General features: G+C 50.1%; 1 protein-coding gene across 1 annotated transcript in view; it reads right to left on the bottom strand.

Annotated features, from left to right (window-relative positions):
• The window catches only part of LOC140410625 (solute carrier family 2, facilitated glucose transporter member 11-like), a 56,364-nt gene that overhangs the window by 12,007 nt on the left and 28,073 nt on the right, over positions 1-16,284 (bottom strand). Inside the window, 2 exon segments of the mRNA XM_072498954.1 lie at positions 2,228-2,355; positions 6,229-6,304. Coding sequence (XP_072355055.1) covers positions 2,228-2,355; positions 6,229-6,304 — 204 coding nt within the window.

The following is a 16,284-nucleotide window of genomic DNA, read 5'->3' as shown; positions in this document are numbered from 1 at the left end:
TCGATCGGTACACGCAGCTCAACGCGTACCCCCTCCCATGCATATCTGACATGGTCAATCAGATTGCACAGTATCGGGTCTTTTCTACAGTGGACCGGAAATCTGCCTACCACCAGCTCCCCATCCGCAAGGCGGACCATCCATACACTGCGTTCGAAGCAGATGGCCGCCTCTATAATTTCCTTAGGGTTCCCTAACGGGGTCTCGGTCTTCCAACGTGAGATGGACCGAATGGTTGACCAGTACGGACTGCGGGCCACCTTCCTGTACCTAGATAACGTCACCATCTGCAGCCACGATCAGCAGGACCTCGCCGCTAACCTTCTCAAATTTCTCCACACCGCCAAACTCCTTAATCTCACGTTCAATAAGGAGAAATACGTGTTCAGCACCAACCGCTTAGCCATCCTTGGCTATGTTGTGGAAAACGGAGTTCTAGGGCCTGACCCCGACCGCATGTGCCCCCTCATGGAACCCCCCCCTCCCCCACTGCCCCAAGGCCCTGAAACGATGCCTGGGGTACTTCTCGTATTACGCCCAGTGGGTCCCTAACTATGCGGACAAGGCCCACCCACTTATCAAGTCCACAGTTTTCCCCCTGACGGCTGAGGCCCGCCAGGCCTTTAACCGTATCAAGGCTGATTTCGCCAAGGCCACGACGCACGCGGTCGATGAGTCCCTCCCTTTTCAGGTCGAGAGCGATGCATCGGACGTCATTCCGGCCGCCACCCTCAACCAGGCAGGCAGCCCGTGGCATTCTTTCCTGCACCCTCCATGTCTCCAAAATTCGACACTCCTCTGCCGAAAAGGAGGCCCAAGCCATCGTGGAAGCAGTGCGGCATTGGAGGCAATACCTGGCCAGCAGGAGATTCACTCTCTTTCACTGACCAACGGTGGGTTGCCTTCATGTTCAATAATACACAGCGGGGCAAGATCAAAAATAATAAAATCTTAAGGTGGAGGATCGAGCTCTCCACCTACAATTGCGTGATTTTGTATCGCCCCGGGAAGATTAACGAGCCCCCCGATGCCCTATCCCGAGGTATGCCAGCGCACAAGTGGACCGACTCCGGGCCCTACACGATAGTCTCTGTCACCCGGGGGTCACCCGGTTCTTTCACTTTATAAAGTCCCGCAACCTGGCCTACTCCATTGCGGAGGTCAGGACTGTCACCAGAGACTGCCAGGTCTGCGCGGAGTGCAAACCGCACTTCTACCGGCCAGAGCGAGCGCACCTGGTGAAGGCCTCCCGCCCTTTGAACGCCTCAGCGTGGACTTCAAAGGGCCCCTCCCCTCCAGCGACCGAAGCACGTACTTCCTGAACATGGTTGATGAGTACCACCGGTTTCCCTTCGCCATCCCATGTCCTGATATGACTTCTGCCACGGTCATTAAAGCACTCAACAGCATCTTCGCCCTGTTCGGTTTCCCCGCTCACATCCACAGCAACTGGGGATCCTCCTTTATGAGTGATGAGCTGCGTCAGTTCCTGCTCAGCAAGGGCATTGCCTTGAGCAGGACGACGAGCTACAACCCCCGGGGAAACGGGCATGTGGCGAGGGAGAATGGGACGGTCTGGAAGGCCGTCCTGCTGGCCCTATGTTCTAAAAATCTCCCGGTCTCCCGCTGGCAGGATGTCCTCCCCAAAGCGCTTCACTCCATCCGATCAGTCTTCTGCACCGCAACTAACGAAACCCACCATGAACGTCTCCTTGCCTTCCCCAGGAAGTTTACCTCCGGGGTTTCGCTCCCACCATGGCTGGCAGCTCCTGGACCTGTCCTCCTCCGCAAACACGTGCGGACCCACAAGGCGGACCCATTGGTCGAAAGAGTCCAACTACTGCACGCGAACCCGCAGTACGCCTACGTGGTGCACACCGACAGGTGCCAGGACACAGTCTCCCTCCGGGGCCTGGCACCCGCTGGATCCCCACCCATGGCCCACCACCCGACACCCCCCCTCCGATTGCACCGGCGCCACTCACCCTGCCCCCAGCGCACCTCATCACAGCCCCCACCCCAGGACGATCCGTCCTCCCACTGGTTCCACTCGGGGATGAAGTCGAGGACAACACGCTCCCGGAGTCACAGGCGACCAAGTCGGTGCCCACATCACCACCGGGACGAGGCAATCACAGCGGAGGATTCTTACATAACAAGCACTGAAACCCTTTGAATGTTACACTGAAGAGTCCCCTGTTTAAGGTCAACTTGTGACCTGACTTACCACAATAAATGGGAAGATCATTCCCAGAAGGACAAGGCCCAGCCACTGGAAGGAGCCATTTATCACAAAGGCAACAGGTCGATATGACTGAGTGAAGATTTCAAAGGGTATGATCGCAGTTACGCCCGCTGGAAAAGCAAACATATTCTCAATGTCAGAACAGACTGCCCTGGTATACAAATTAACAGTGGTTAGCCCTGTTGCTTCACAGCGCCAAGGACCTGTATTCGATTCTCAGCTTGGATCACTGTCTGTGTGGAGTCTGCACTTCTCCCCGTATCTGGGTGAGGTTCTTCCGGGCACTCCGGTTTCCTCCCACAATTCCCGAAAGACGTGCTGTTAGGTGAATTGGACATTCTGAATTCTCCCTCTGTGTACCCGAGCAGGCGACGGAATGTGGTGACGAGGGGATTTTCACAGTAACTTCATTGCAGTGTTAATGTAAGCCTACTTGTGACACTAATAAAGATTATTCAATTATCCATCGAGCCCCAACCCTCACACCACCTTGATGGGACAATGTCTCTCCTCCTCCCCTTTTTCCTCCCCACACCACAATGAAACACTGACTTCTCTCCCACTGAATGCCCTCCTTCTGTGTCATTTAGATTTTAGGACTATGAATCACTCTGGTGGGACACTGCCCCATCCCCCCTCCCTCTGGTGGGTCACTGTCCACTCCCTCTGGGGTGGGACTAACATCCTTGTTGGCGGGTTTGCTAGTGCTATTGGGAAGATTTAAACTAGTTTGGCAGGGGGAGGGGACGCAGACCGATAGTAGAATAGCGACACATTATAACATAGAAAAGCAATCTGATCAGAGGGAATACAGCTGTTGTAAGTTTCAAGGGAGTAAGACAAGGCTGGATGGCCTCTACTTTAATGGCAGGAGTATTAAAGGTGAAACGGATGAGTTAAGGACGATGATTGACACCTGTAATGATGACATAATAGCTATCACAGAGACATGGTAGATTGAGGGACACGATTGACAGCTCAGCATCCCAGGATATAGAATTTTCAGGCAAGACAGAGGAGGGGGTAGAGGAGGAGGAGGCATTACATTATTAGTTAAGGAGGCAGTTACTGCGGTAAGGAGAGGATAACTTGGAGGGAGCATCAAATGAAGCTTTGTGGGTAGAACCTAGGAATAAAAAAGGGATTGCTACGTTGCTAGGTGTTTCTTATAGACCCTCAGATAGACAGCAGGAAATTGAGGAGCAAATATTTGCGCAATTCACGGAGGGTGTAAAAATAATAAAAGGTAATTATATTAGGTGATTTCAACTTTCCCCAAATTAATTGGGATAGCCATCATGTTAAGGGCTTAGATGGAGTTAAAATGTATACAGGAGAACATTTTAGTTCAATATGTAGAGGATCCAACAAGGGACGGTGCAGTGCTGTACCTAATTCTGGGGAATGAAGCCGGACAAATGGTTGGTGTGTTGGTGGGGGAGCATTTTAGTGATAATGAGCACAACATGGTACAATTTAAATTTATTATGGACAAAGAAAGAGACAAGTTCCAAAACAATGTTTGGGATAGGGGGAGAGTAGATTTTAACAAAATAAGGCAGGATCTGCCACGGTAGACTGGAAACAGTTACTTGTGGGGAAATCTACAGAAGAGCAGTGGAGGGGTGGGGTTAAAAAGGGAATGGGGAAGGTACATGCCCAATATGTTAACTCCAGGGTATAGGAAAGTGTAACAAACCCAGAGAACCATGGATGACCAGAGACATTCAGGATACGATGAGAAGGAAAAGAGAGGCTTTTAACAAGTACAAGGGGTGCAAGTCTGCAGAGGCAATAATGGAGCACAGAAAGTGCGGGATGGAGCTTAAGAAATCAATTAGGAGAGAAAAGAGAGTATATGAGAAAGCTCTGGCTGGTAAAAGTAGGTAAAATCCCAAGATATTCTGTAAGTATATCAATGGGAAGATGATAACCAGGGAAAGGGTAGGGCCCATTAAGGACCAAGGGGGAAATCTGTGGGTGGAGCCAGAGGACATAGATAGGGTGTTGAACAAATACTTCACATCTGTCTTCATCCAAGAAAATGAGGAGGTAGATATGGAACTCAGAGAGAGACTGTGAGGTTCTTGAACAAGTTGTCACAGAGAGTGACAAGGTATTGGATGTATTGGCGGGCTTAAAAGTGGACAAATCTCCAGTCCGGATTAATTGTGTCCCAGGCTGCTGTGGGAGGCGAGGGAAGAGGTTGCTGGGACTCTGACTCAAATTTTGAATTCCTCGCTGCCACGGGGGAGGTGCCAGAGGACTGGAGAACAGTTAATGTGGTCTCACTATTCAAGTAGGTTGCAGAGACAAGCCAGGGAACTACAGACCAGTGAGTCCCACGTCAGTAGTTAGGAAACTACTGGAGAAAATTCTGAAGGCGAGAATTTATCTCCACTTGGAGAGGCAAAGTTTGATCAGGGATAGTCAGCATGGCTTTGTCAGAGGGAGGTCATGCCTAACAAATTTGATTGAATTTTTTGAGCATGTAACCAAGTATATAGATGAGGGTAATGCAGTTGATGTAGTTTACATGGATTTCAGCAAAGCATTTGACAAGGTCCCACATGGGAGACTTATTAACATGACAAATGCACATGGGACACAGGGTGATTTGATAAAGATTCATAATTGGCTTAGCGGTAGGAGACAGAGGGTAATGACAGATGGCTGCTTCAGTGTCTGGAAGCCTGTGACCAGTGGTGTACCACAGGGATCCATGAAGTGCCCCCTATTGTTTGTCATTTGTACAAATGACATAGATGACTACGTGGGGGGTAGGATCAGTAAGATTGCGGATGTCACAAAGATTAACCTGGTGGTTAACAGTGATGTTGAGTGACTCGGGTTACAGGAAGATATAGACGGGATGGTCAAATGGGCGGTTAAGTGGCAGATGGAATTTAACCCTGAAAGGTATGAGTTGATTCACTTTGAAAGGAGTCATTTAACAAGGAAGTATACTATGAAAGATTTGACACTGGGAAGTTCCGAAGAACAAAGAGACCTTGGCGTGTTTGTCTCTGAAGGCAGAAGGGCAGGTTAATAGGGTGGTGAAAAAGGCAGATGGGAAACTCGCTTTTATCATTCGGGGCATAGATTACAAAAGCAGGGAGGTCATGATGGAGCTGTATAGAACTTTGGTGAGGCCACAGCCGGAGTACTGTGTGCAATTCTGGTCGCCACATTATAGAATAAATGTAATTGCACTGGATGGGGTGCAGAAAAGATTGACCAGAATGTTGCCTGGGATGGACATTTAAGTTGTGAAGAGAGGTTGATTAGGCTTGTTTTTTTCCCTCTGGAGCAGAGAAGACTGAGGGGTGACCTGATTGAGGTTTATAAGATTATGAGGGGCATGGATAGGGTGGATAGAGAGCAGCTGTCCCCCTTAGTTGAAGGGTCAGTTACGAGATGACACAAGTTCAAAATGTGTGGGGGGGGGGGGGGAAGGATTATGGGGGATTTGAGGGAAACCGTTTTACCCAGAGTGGTGAAGATCTGGAATGCATTGCCTGGGAGGGTGGTAGAGGCGGGATGCCTCACATCCTTTAAAAAGTACCTGGATGAGTACATGGCATGTCATAACATTCAAGGCTATAGGCCACAGGCTGGCAAGTGGGATTAGGTGGGCAGGTCAGGGCCTTTCATGCGTCGTTGCAGACTCAATGGGCCGAATGGCCTCTTCTGCACTGTAGTATTCTGATTCCTGGGATACTAGGTCCCTATCTCCCTTCCTCTGGTGGGACGCTGCACCCTCCCCTTTTTCTGGTGGAACATGGGCCCCTCCCCTCCCTCTGATGGGACACTGCCCCCTCCCCCTTCTCCATGTTGGGATACTGCCCCCTCCCTCCAGTGGGACACTGCTCCCTCCCTCTGATGGGACACTGCCCCCTCCCCCTCTCTCTGTTGGGACACTGCCCCCTCCCTCTAGTGGTACATTGGTGCTCCAGTTGTTCTGCAAATGCATTTGAACTCACCAGGCCCAATTCCATAGCTGAAGATATAGGCGAAGATGAGGAATATGCTTAAGTACGGCATCCAGGTGAACTGATGCTGGAAAACACAAGGGTGATAGAGAATGGAATACTGTACACTGGAGATAATAAAGCAGAGAAAGAGCTAGTAATTCTGCAGACGGATCATCTCTTGGTAACAAAAGCACAAATATTCATGGTACCTGTCAGCGTGTCACATGTTTGTGAACAATCATAATGAAGAGGGACAACTGTCAGATTATCACCTCCATCAAATTAGATTCCAGCTGTAATTCATTCTTGAGTAATGTCATGTGAGAGTGCCTTTAAGAAATGGATGTATAAGCAATGTACCTTTAACAAATGCAGTGATGTCAGAGTGTGGGTGGAGCTGGGCTTTAGATCAACCATTTTGCAGTTTTTAGTTTCAGTTTGAAAAGAGCTTGGTGTGTGTCTGTGTTTGCAGTGAGCTGGATCTGCTGTGATCTCTGCCATGAAAGACTATCTCTGGATCATTTGGGTGATTTAAATTCATAATAGTAAAGCCTTTAACCTGATGTGTTTCTGTTTAAAGGTGTTAAGTCTCATGGATGTTGAAAGGAATAACTGAAGGATTATTTAGTGTTGTAATATTTTCGGGGTTATCTTTGAAGGGGTGTTAAGAGATCCAATGTTTATTTAAGATGTTAAGTTGAGTTCATGGAATAAACATTGTTTTGTGTTTAAAAACCCACGTGTCCATAATTGTAATCCCACACCTAGGGAACAAGCCGTGTGCTCGAAAAAGCAACAATAGAATTAAAGGGAGAGGTTGGTTGAACTCCATGATGCATTTTGGGGTTCTGAAAACACCTCGCCCATAACAATTGGGGGCTCGAGGGGGATAAAAGTCTATCTATTGGATTGGCTTTTGTGAACTTAAAGACAGTGAAGGATTGTTGCTTTTCCGGTGTGGTATTTTAGTTTAAGTGGGGTGTTGTGAACAATGGCTCTTTCAGAGGCTCAGAAGCTTTTGGGGGTGGACACGATAACACTTGATACCTTACATTCAGAGAATAAAAACAGACTGTTGGGTCTGGCAAAAACATTGCAGTTAACATTACCTGACAAAATGCGAAAAGATGAGGTAATTATGGCAGTGGTTAAGCATTTAAAGTTGCCTGAGATAGAGTTTGACTCATTGGAAATGGAAAAAATACAGTTGCAAATTAAACAAATGGAACATGAGAAAGAATCAAAGCGGCTTGAATACGAGAGAGAGAGAAAGAGAGAGAGAGGAAAAAGAAAAGGAGAGAGAAGAAAGGAGAAAAGAAAGAATAGCCCTAGCAGAACAAAAAGAAAAAGAAAGGGAGATACAGATCAGGGGAAAAGATAAAGAGAGAGAGCTTGAACTTCAGAAAATGGCCATGAAACATGACAATCAGTTAAAATTGGCAGACATAAAGGGAAACGTACAGTTGGATGATAGTGATGAGGATGGTGAGAAAGAGCGTCATGGTCAAAGGCTTGGTGGGAATCTATTTAAATATGTCCAAGCATTGTCAAGGTTTGACGAGAAGGAAATGGAAGCCTTTTTCATTTCATTTGAGAAGGTAGCTAAACAAATGAAATGGCCACAGGACATGTGGGTGTTACTGATTCAAACAAAGCTGGTAGGTAGAGCTAGTGAAGTGTTTGCATCACTACCGGAGGAGGTATCTGGAACGTATGAGGAGGTGAAGAAATCCATCTTCAGTGCATATGAGCTAGTGCCTGAAGCTTTAGAAATTTAGTTTAGAAATTTAACGAAAGAATTTGGTCAAATACATGGAGTTTGAAAGGCTCAAACAGAGTAATTTTGATAGGTGGATAAGGCTTTGAAAATAGATCAAACATATGAAGCTCTCAGAGAAATTATACTTTTGGAGGAGTTTAAAAATTCAATTCCTGATGTAGTGAGAACTCATGTGGAAGAACAGAGGGTTAAAACTGTGAGATTAGCAGCAGAAATGGCAGATGATTATGAATTAGTTCATAAATCAAAGATTGGTTTCCGACATCAGTTTCAGCTGGTGAGGGCTAGAAACTGGGGACATGAGAAATACTCAAGTGGTAAAGGTAAAGGTGATCTGATGGGAGACAATAAAGAGAGTGTACCTCAGATTAAAAAATAAATCCAGGAGGGTCGAAAAGAAATGAAAAGCTTCAAATGTTTTCACTGTAATAAACTAGGCCATGTAAAGTAACAGTGTTGGTGGTTGAAGAAAAGCACTGGAAAGGCTGATGTGGTAAACAGGATAAGACAGTGGGATTTGTTAGAGTGGTAAAGGAAAGCCCAAGGGAAGCGAAGGAGGTGCAAACGATTGTACAGCCTGTTCAAGAAGTAATTGTTAAGAAGGTGCCAGATGTCTTTAAAGAATTTACTTGTGTGGGTAAAGTTTACTCATGTGTATCAGGAGGAGCAGGTAAAGAAGTCACAATTTTAAGAGATACAGTGGCTAGTCAATCTTTAATGGTAAGAGATGAGGAATTATGTAGTTTGGGAAGAATGTTGCCAGAAAAGGTGGTGATATGTGGAATTCAGGGTGAGAGGAGTAGCGTTCCATTATATAAGGTAAGGTTGGAAAGTCCAGTGAAGAGTGGTGAAGTGGTAGTAGGAGTAATAGATAAACTATCTTGTCCAGGAATACAGTTTATCTTGGGTCATGATATAGCTGGATCGCAGGTGGGAGTGATGCCTACTGTGGTTGATAGGCCAGTGGAAAATCAGACAACTGAAGGGTTGAAGGACGAATATCCTGGGATTTTTCCGGATTGTGTAGTAACAAGGTCGCAAAGTCACAGGTTAAGACAAGAGGAGAAATCAAAGAGTGAAGATGAAGTTGAAGTGCAATTGTCAGAAACGATTTTTGATCAGATGGTTGAAAAAGAACAAGAACAGGTGGAGGATGAGGCGGATATTTTTAGTTCAGGAAAATTGGCAGAGTTACAACAGAAACATATAGAAATAAAACGGATATATCAGAAAGCATATATGGAATAGGAATCTGAGAGTATACCAGAGTGTTGTTACCGTAAAAGTGATGTCTGGATGAGAAAATGGAGACCTGTACATATGCAGGCGGATGAAAAGTGGGCAGAAGTTCATCAAGTAGTATTGCCGGTAGGGTATAGAAAGGAGGTGTTGCGAGTTGCACATGAGGTACCAGTGGGAGGTCATTTGGGAATAAGGAAAACTCAAGCTAAAATCCAGAAACATTTTTATTGGCCTGGACTACATAAACGTGTAGTTAAATTTTGTCAATCATGTCACACATGTCAAGTGATAGGGAAACCTCAAGCAGTGATAAAACCAGCACCCTTAATTTAAAAAAATAATAATTTTTATTAAAGGTTTTCATAAAATATCAATAACAAAATGAGGAAGAAAAAAGAACCCAACAGGGTTAAGTACAAAACACAATCTAAAAAAGCAACCCCCCAAACCCCTCCCCCCCTGTACATAAATAATAAATTAACATTAACACCCCGACTTAAGACAACAGGTGTATACACCCCCTCAGACCCTCCAGTGTAAATAACATAAACAAAAATAAAGTAAACCCCCCCCCCTCCCACCCCGCCGAGCTGCTGCTGCCATCGACCAATGTCTATCGTTCTGCCAGAAAGTCTAAGAACGGTTGCCACCGCCTAAAGAACCCTTGTACCGACCCTCTCAAGGCGAATTTCACCCTCTCCAATTTAATGAACCCTGCCATATCGCTGATCCAGGATTCCACGCTTGGGGGCCTCGCATCTTTCCACTGAAGAAGAATCCTTCGCCGGGCTACCAGGGACGCAAAGGCCAGAATACCAGCCTCTTTCGACTCCTGCACTCCCGGCTCCTCTGCCACCCCAAATATTGCGAGCCCCCAGCCCGGTTTGACCCTGGATCCTACCACCCTCGACACCGTCCTCGCTACGCCCTTCCAAAATTCCTCCAGCGCTGGGCATGTCCAGAACATATGGGTGTGATTTGCTGGACTCCCTGAGCACCTAACACACCTGTCCTCACCCCCAAAGAACCGGCTCATCCTTGTCCCGGTCATGTGTGCCCTGTGCAGCACCTTAAACTGTATGAGGCTGAGCCTTGCGCACGATGAGGAAGAGTTCACCCTCCCTAGGGCATCTGCCGACGTCCCTTCCTCAATCTCCTCTCCCAACTCCTCCTCCCACTTACCTTTTACCTCCACCACCGAGGCCTCCTCCTCCTCCTGCATCACCTGGTAAGTTTCCGAGATCTTCCCCACTCCCACCCATCCCCCCGAGAGCACCCTGTCCTGTACTGTGTGTGGCAGTAGCCGCGGGAATTCCACCACCTGCCGTCTGGCAAACGCCCTTACCTGTAAGTACCTGAAGGTGTTTCCCGGGGGGAGCCCGTACTTCTCCTCCAGCTCACCCAGGCTCGCGAACTTCCCGTCCACAAACAGGTCCACCAACTTTTGTATCCCTGCCCTGTGCCACCCCGAAAACCCTCCACCTGTTCTTCCTGGGGCGAACCGGTGGGTCCCCCGTATTGGGGTCCATGCCGAGGCTCCAACTTCCCCCCTATGCCTCCTCCACTGCCCCCAGATTTTGAGGGCAGCCACCACCACCGTACATGTGGTATACCTCCTTGGAGGGAGCGGCAGCGGTGCCGTTGCCAGCGCCCCCAGACTCGTACCCACACAAGACACCATCTCCAGCCTCTTCCATGCAGCCCCCTCCCCCTCCATCACCCACTTGCGCACCATCGTCGCATTGGCGGCCCAGTAGTACCCACAGAGGTTGGGCAGCGCCAGCCCCCCCCTATCTCTACTCCTCTCCAGGAACACCCTTCTCACCGTCGGAGTCCCTCGCGCCCACACAAACCCCATTATACTCCTGTTAACCCGCCTGAAAAAAGCCTTTGGGATAAACACGGGGAGGCACTGGAACAGGAACAAAAACCTTCGGAGCACCGTCATTTTGATTGACTGCACCCTACCCGCCAAGGACAGCGGCAACGCGTCCCACCTCTTGAACTCCTGCTCCATTTGCTCCACCAGCCTTGTAAAGTTAAGCCTATGCAGGGCCCCCCAGCTCCTGGCCACCTGGACCCCCAAATACCTGAAGCTCCTCTCCGCCCTTTTTAGTGGGAGCTCGCCAATCCCCCTCTCCTGGTCCCCTGGATGAACTACGAACAGCTCGCTCTTCCCCATGTTGAGCTTGTACCTCGAAAAGTCCCCGAATTCCCTAAGGATCCTCATTACCTCTGGCATTCCTCCCACCGGGTCCGCCACATACAGCAGCAGGTCGTCCGCATAAAGCGACACCCTATGCTCCTCCCCACCCCGCACCAACCCCCTCCAGTTCCTTGACTCCCTCAGTGCCATAGCCAGGGGTTCAATCGCCAGTGCGAAGAGCAGGGGGGACAGGGGACACCCCTTTATCGTACCTCGGTGCAACCAAAAGTACTCGGACCTCCTCCTGTTTGAGGCCACACTCGCCATCGGGACCTCATACAACAGCCTAACCCACCTGACAAACCCCTCCCCAAACCTCTTCAGCACCTCCCACAGGTACCCCCACTCTACCCTATCGAAGGCTTTCTCAGCGTCCATCGCCACCACTATCTCCGCCTCCCCCTCCCTCGCCGGCATCATGATAACGTTCAAAAGCCTCCGCACATTCGTGTTCAACTGTCTCCCCTTCACAAACCCCGTCTGGTCTTCATGGATGATCTGCGGCACACAATCCTCAATCCTCATGGCTAAGACCTTCGCCATCACCTTGGCATCTACATTTAGCAAGGAAATCGGTCTGTAAGACCCACATTGCAGGGGATCCTTGGCCCGCGTCAGGATCAAGGAGATCAGTGCCTGGGACATCATTGGGGGCAAAGCCCGCCCCTCCCTTCCTTCATTGAAGGTCCTGACTAACAGGTCCATATATTTTTTATAGAATTCGACCGGGAAACCGTCCGGCCCCGGTGCCTTCCCCGCCTGCATGCTTCCTATCCCTTTGATCAGCTCCTCCAATCCAATCGGGGCCCCCAATCCCGCCACCAGTCCCTCTTCCACCTTTGGAAACCTCAATTGGTCCAGGAAGTGGTCCATCCCTCCCTCCTCCCGTGGGGGCTCAGATCGGTACAATTCCTTGTAAAAGTCCCTGAAGACCCCATTGATGCCAACCCCACTCCGCACCACACTCCCTCCCCTGTCCTTAACTCCCCCGATCTCCCTAGCTGCGTCCCGCTTCCGAAGCTGATGCACCAGCATCCGGCTTGCCTTTTCCCCATGCTCGTAAATCGCCCCCTGGGCCTTCCTCCACTGCACCTCCGCCTTCCTGGTGGTCACCAGGTCGAATTCGGCCTGGAGGCTACGCCTCTTCCTCAACAATCCTTCCTCGGGCTCCTCCGCATACCTCCTGTCTACCCTCACCATCTCCCCCACCAGCCTCTCCCTCTCCCCCTGCTCCCTCCGCTCCTTGTGGGCCTTAATGGAGATCAGCTCTCCCCTCACCACCGCCTTCAGTGCCTCCCATACCATCCCAACTCGGACCTCCCCATTGTTGTTGGTCTCCAAGTACCTCTCTATACTTCCTCGGACCCGTTCGCTCACCTCCTCGTCCGCCAACAGCCCCACCTCCAAGCGCCACAGCGGGCGCTGGTCCCTCTCCTCCCCAATCTCCAAGTCCACCCAATGCAGGGTGTGGTCCAAAATGGCTATTGCCGAATACTTAGTATCCTCTACTCTCGCTATCAGCGCCCTATGCAAAATGAAAAAGTCGATTCGGGAATAAGTCCTATGGATATGTGAGAAGAATGAAAATTCCCTAGCCCCCGGCCTTGCAAATCTCCAAGGGTCCACCCGTCCCATCTGGTCCATAAACCCCCTCAGCACTCTGGCCGCCGCCGGCTTCCTACCCGTCCTAGACCTGGAGCGATCCAGTGCCGGATCCAACACCGTGTTAAAGTCTCCCCCCATTATCAGGCCCCCCACTTCCAAGTCTGGGATCCGACCCAACATACGCCACATAAAACTCGCACCATCCCAGTTCGGGGTATACACATTGACCAGTACCACTTACCATTATGTACCTACCGCCATTATCTGCCACAATGCTCGACGCCTCGAATAACACCTTCTTTCCCACCAAGATCGGTACCCCTCGATTTTTGGCATCCAGCCCCGAGTGAAACACTTGACCTACCCACCCTTTCCTCAGTCTTACCTGGCCTGCCACCTTCAGGTGTGTCTCCTGGAGCATAACCACATCCGCCTTGAGCCCCTTCAGGTGTGCGAACACGCGGGCCCCGCTTAACTTGCACATTCAGTCCCCTTACATTCCAGTTTATCAGCCTGATCAGGGGGCTACACCCCCCCCCCCCCCCCCCCCCCCCCCCCCCCCCGCCGACTAGCCATGACCCCTCCTCGGCCAGCCACGTGCCCGCACCCCACACCCGGCCCGTTCCCCACAGCGGCATACCCCCGTCTCGACCCCCCCACTCGCTCCAGCTCCTCCTTGACCATAGCAGCAGCAACTCGATCCGCCCCCCCCCCCCCCCCGGATAGGACCCATCCTAGCTGATATACTCCCCCCATTGCACTTCCGTAAGTCAGCTGACTCCTGCTGACCCCGGCCACTCCCGCCTCTCCTTCGACTCCTCCCATTGTGTGACACGCCATCCTCTCCCGTTCCCCATAAATAGGCTCTCTCCCTCCCCCTTCCATTCTAAGCGCGGAAAACAATCCTCGCTTCCCCGCCCCGGCCCCGCCTCCTCCAGTCTTCAGCGCGGGAAAAAGCCCGCACTTTCCTCCTACCAGGCCCCGCCACCTCTGACGCAGCTGCTTTACAGGCCCGGCCCCCTCACCCCGACTCGGGCCTCCCCCTCCCCCGCGGGGCCCCATCTCACCGCCGTCCACCACCCCTGTTCCGTTTACCTAGCCCCCTCCACGAGCCTCCCCGACCAACCCAACCAAATCAGTCCCCAACCCGCCCCAACCACCCTCACCGACCTGAAAGAGAAAAACACAGAGAAAAAGAAACCCGGAGCAATGCAAAGGCCCCCCCCCTCGAAAAAAAATAAACATAACGTATCAACCGCAGTCCCCAATCGCTCATCCCGACCCTCAATCTGTGTTCAACTTCTCGGCCTGAACAAAGGCCCACGCCTCCTCCGGAGACTCAAAATAATGGTGCCGGTCCTTGTAGGTAACCCACAGTCGCTCCGGCTGCAACACGCCAAACTTCACCCCCTTCCTGTGCAGCACCGCCTTCGCTTGATTGTACCCGGCCCTCCTCTTCGCCACCTCCGCACTCCAGTCCTGGTATATTCGAACCTCCGCGTTCTCCCACCTGCTGCTCCTCTCCTTCTTGGCCCACCTGAGCACACACTCCCGATCGACGAACCGATGGAACCGCACCAGCACCGCCCGCGGAGGCTCGTTAGCCTTGGGCCTCCTCGCCAGCACTCTATGGGCCCCTTCCAGCTCCAAGGGCCCCTGGAAGGACCCCGCTCCCATCAGCGAGTTCAACATGGTGACCACATAGGCCCCCACGTCCGGCCCGTCCAGCCCCTCCGGGAGGCCCAGAATCCGCAGATTCTTCCGCCTCGACCGATTCTCCATCTCCTCGAACCGCTCCTACCATTTCTTGTGGAGCGCCTCGTGCGCCTCCACCTTTACCGCCAGGCCTAATATCTCATCCTCATTGTCAGAGATCTTTTGTCGAGCCTCGCGGATCGCCACCCCCTGGGCCGTCTGTGTCTTCAGCAGCTTATCAATAGAAGCCTTCATCGGCTCTAGCAGGTCCGCTTTAATCTCTCTGAAGCAGCGCTGGATACCCTCCTGCTGCACCTCCGCCCACTGCATCCAAGCTGCCTGGTCTCCGCTCGCCGCTATTTTGTTCTTCTTCCCTCGCACCTTCTTCGGGTCCACCACCACCTTTTTTGTCGGCCCGCTCCTAGTTGAAACCATATACTGACGGGGAGCTGTTATAAACTCCTTCCCACACCGGGAAACGTCGAAAAAGTGCCGTTGGGGGCCCTGAAAAGAGCCCAAAAGTCAGTTTTTGCGGGAGCCGCCGAATGTGCGACTTAACTCCGCATAGCCGCAACTGGAAGTGACCAGCGCCTTTAATACCCATTCCAGCATTTGAGAAACCTTTTACGAGGGTCATAAGTGATTGTGTAGGACCTCTTCCTAAAACAAAAAGTGGGAATCAATATCTTTTGACTATAATGGATGTATCTACAAGGTTTCCAGAGGCCATTCCAGTACATAATATTACAGCTAAAAGGATTGTGGAGGAGTTACTTAAATTCTTTACTAGATATGGACTACCCACAGAAATTCAATCGGATCAAGGGTCGAATTTTACTTTAAAGTTATTCAAAGAAGTTATGGATATCTTAGGAATAAAACAATTTAAATCAGCTGCATACCATCCAGAATCGCAAGGAGCGTTAGAAAGGTGGCATCAGACATTAAAGACAATGTTGAGGGCGTATAGTCAAGATTATCCAGAGGATTGGGATAAAGAAATCCCATGCGTATTGTTTCCAATTAGGGATACACCTAATGAGTCTACCAAATTTAGTCCTTTTGAACTAGTTTTTGGTCATGAGGTAAGAGGACCACTTAAATTGATTAAGGAAAAATTGGTGGGTGAGAGATCGGAAATTACACTATTGGATTACGTGTCAAATTTTAGGGAACGATTAAATAGAGCAGGTGAATTGGCGAGACCACATTTGAAAGTTGCACAAAATGTGATGAAGCTGGTAGCGGACAAGAAATCCAAAGTTCGTAGTTTTGCCAGTGGGGATAAAGTTTGTGTTGTTACCAGTGGTAGGTGAGCCTTTAAAAGCTAGGTTTTGTGGACCGTATCAGATTGAAAGGAAATTAAATGAGGTGAATTATGTGGTAAAAACACCACATAGAAGGAAGACTCACCGAGTGTGTCATGTGAATATGCTTAAAAGGTACTTTGAAAGGGAAGGAGAGAAAAAGGAAGTTTTAACGATTCTAACTCAAAGTTACGAACCAAATCCAGATGACTGTGAATTTGACATACCTC

This window comes from Scyliorhinus torazame, chromosome 1, assembly GCF_047496885.1.
Source record: "Scyliorhinus torazame isolate Kashiwa2021f chromosome 1, sScyTor2.1, whole genome shotgun sequence".
Lineage (NCBI taxonomy): Eukaryota > Metazoa > Chordata > Chondrichthyes > Carcharhiniformes > Scyliorhinidae > Scyliorhinus > Scyliorhinus torazame.
Note: the sequence above shows the minus strand (reverse complement) of the source record. Positions and strands in the feature narration are given on the sequence as shown.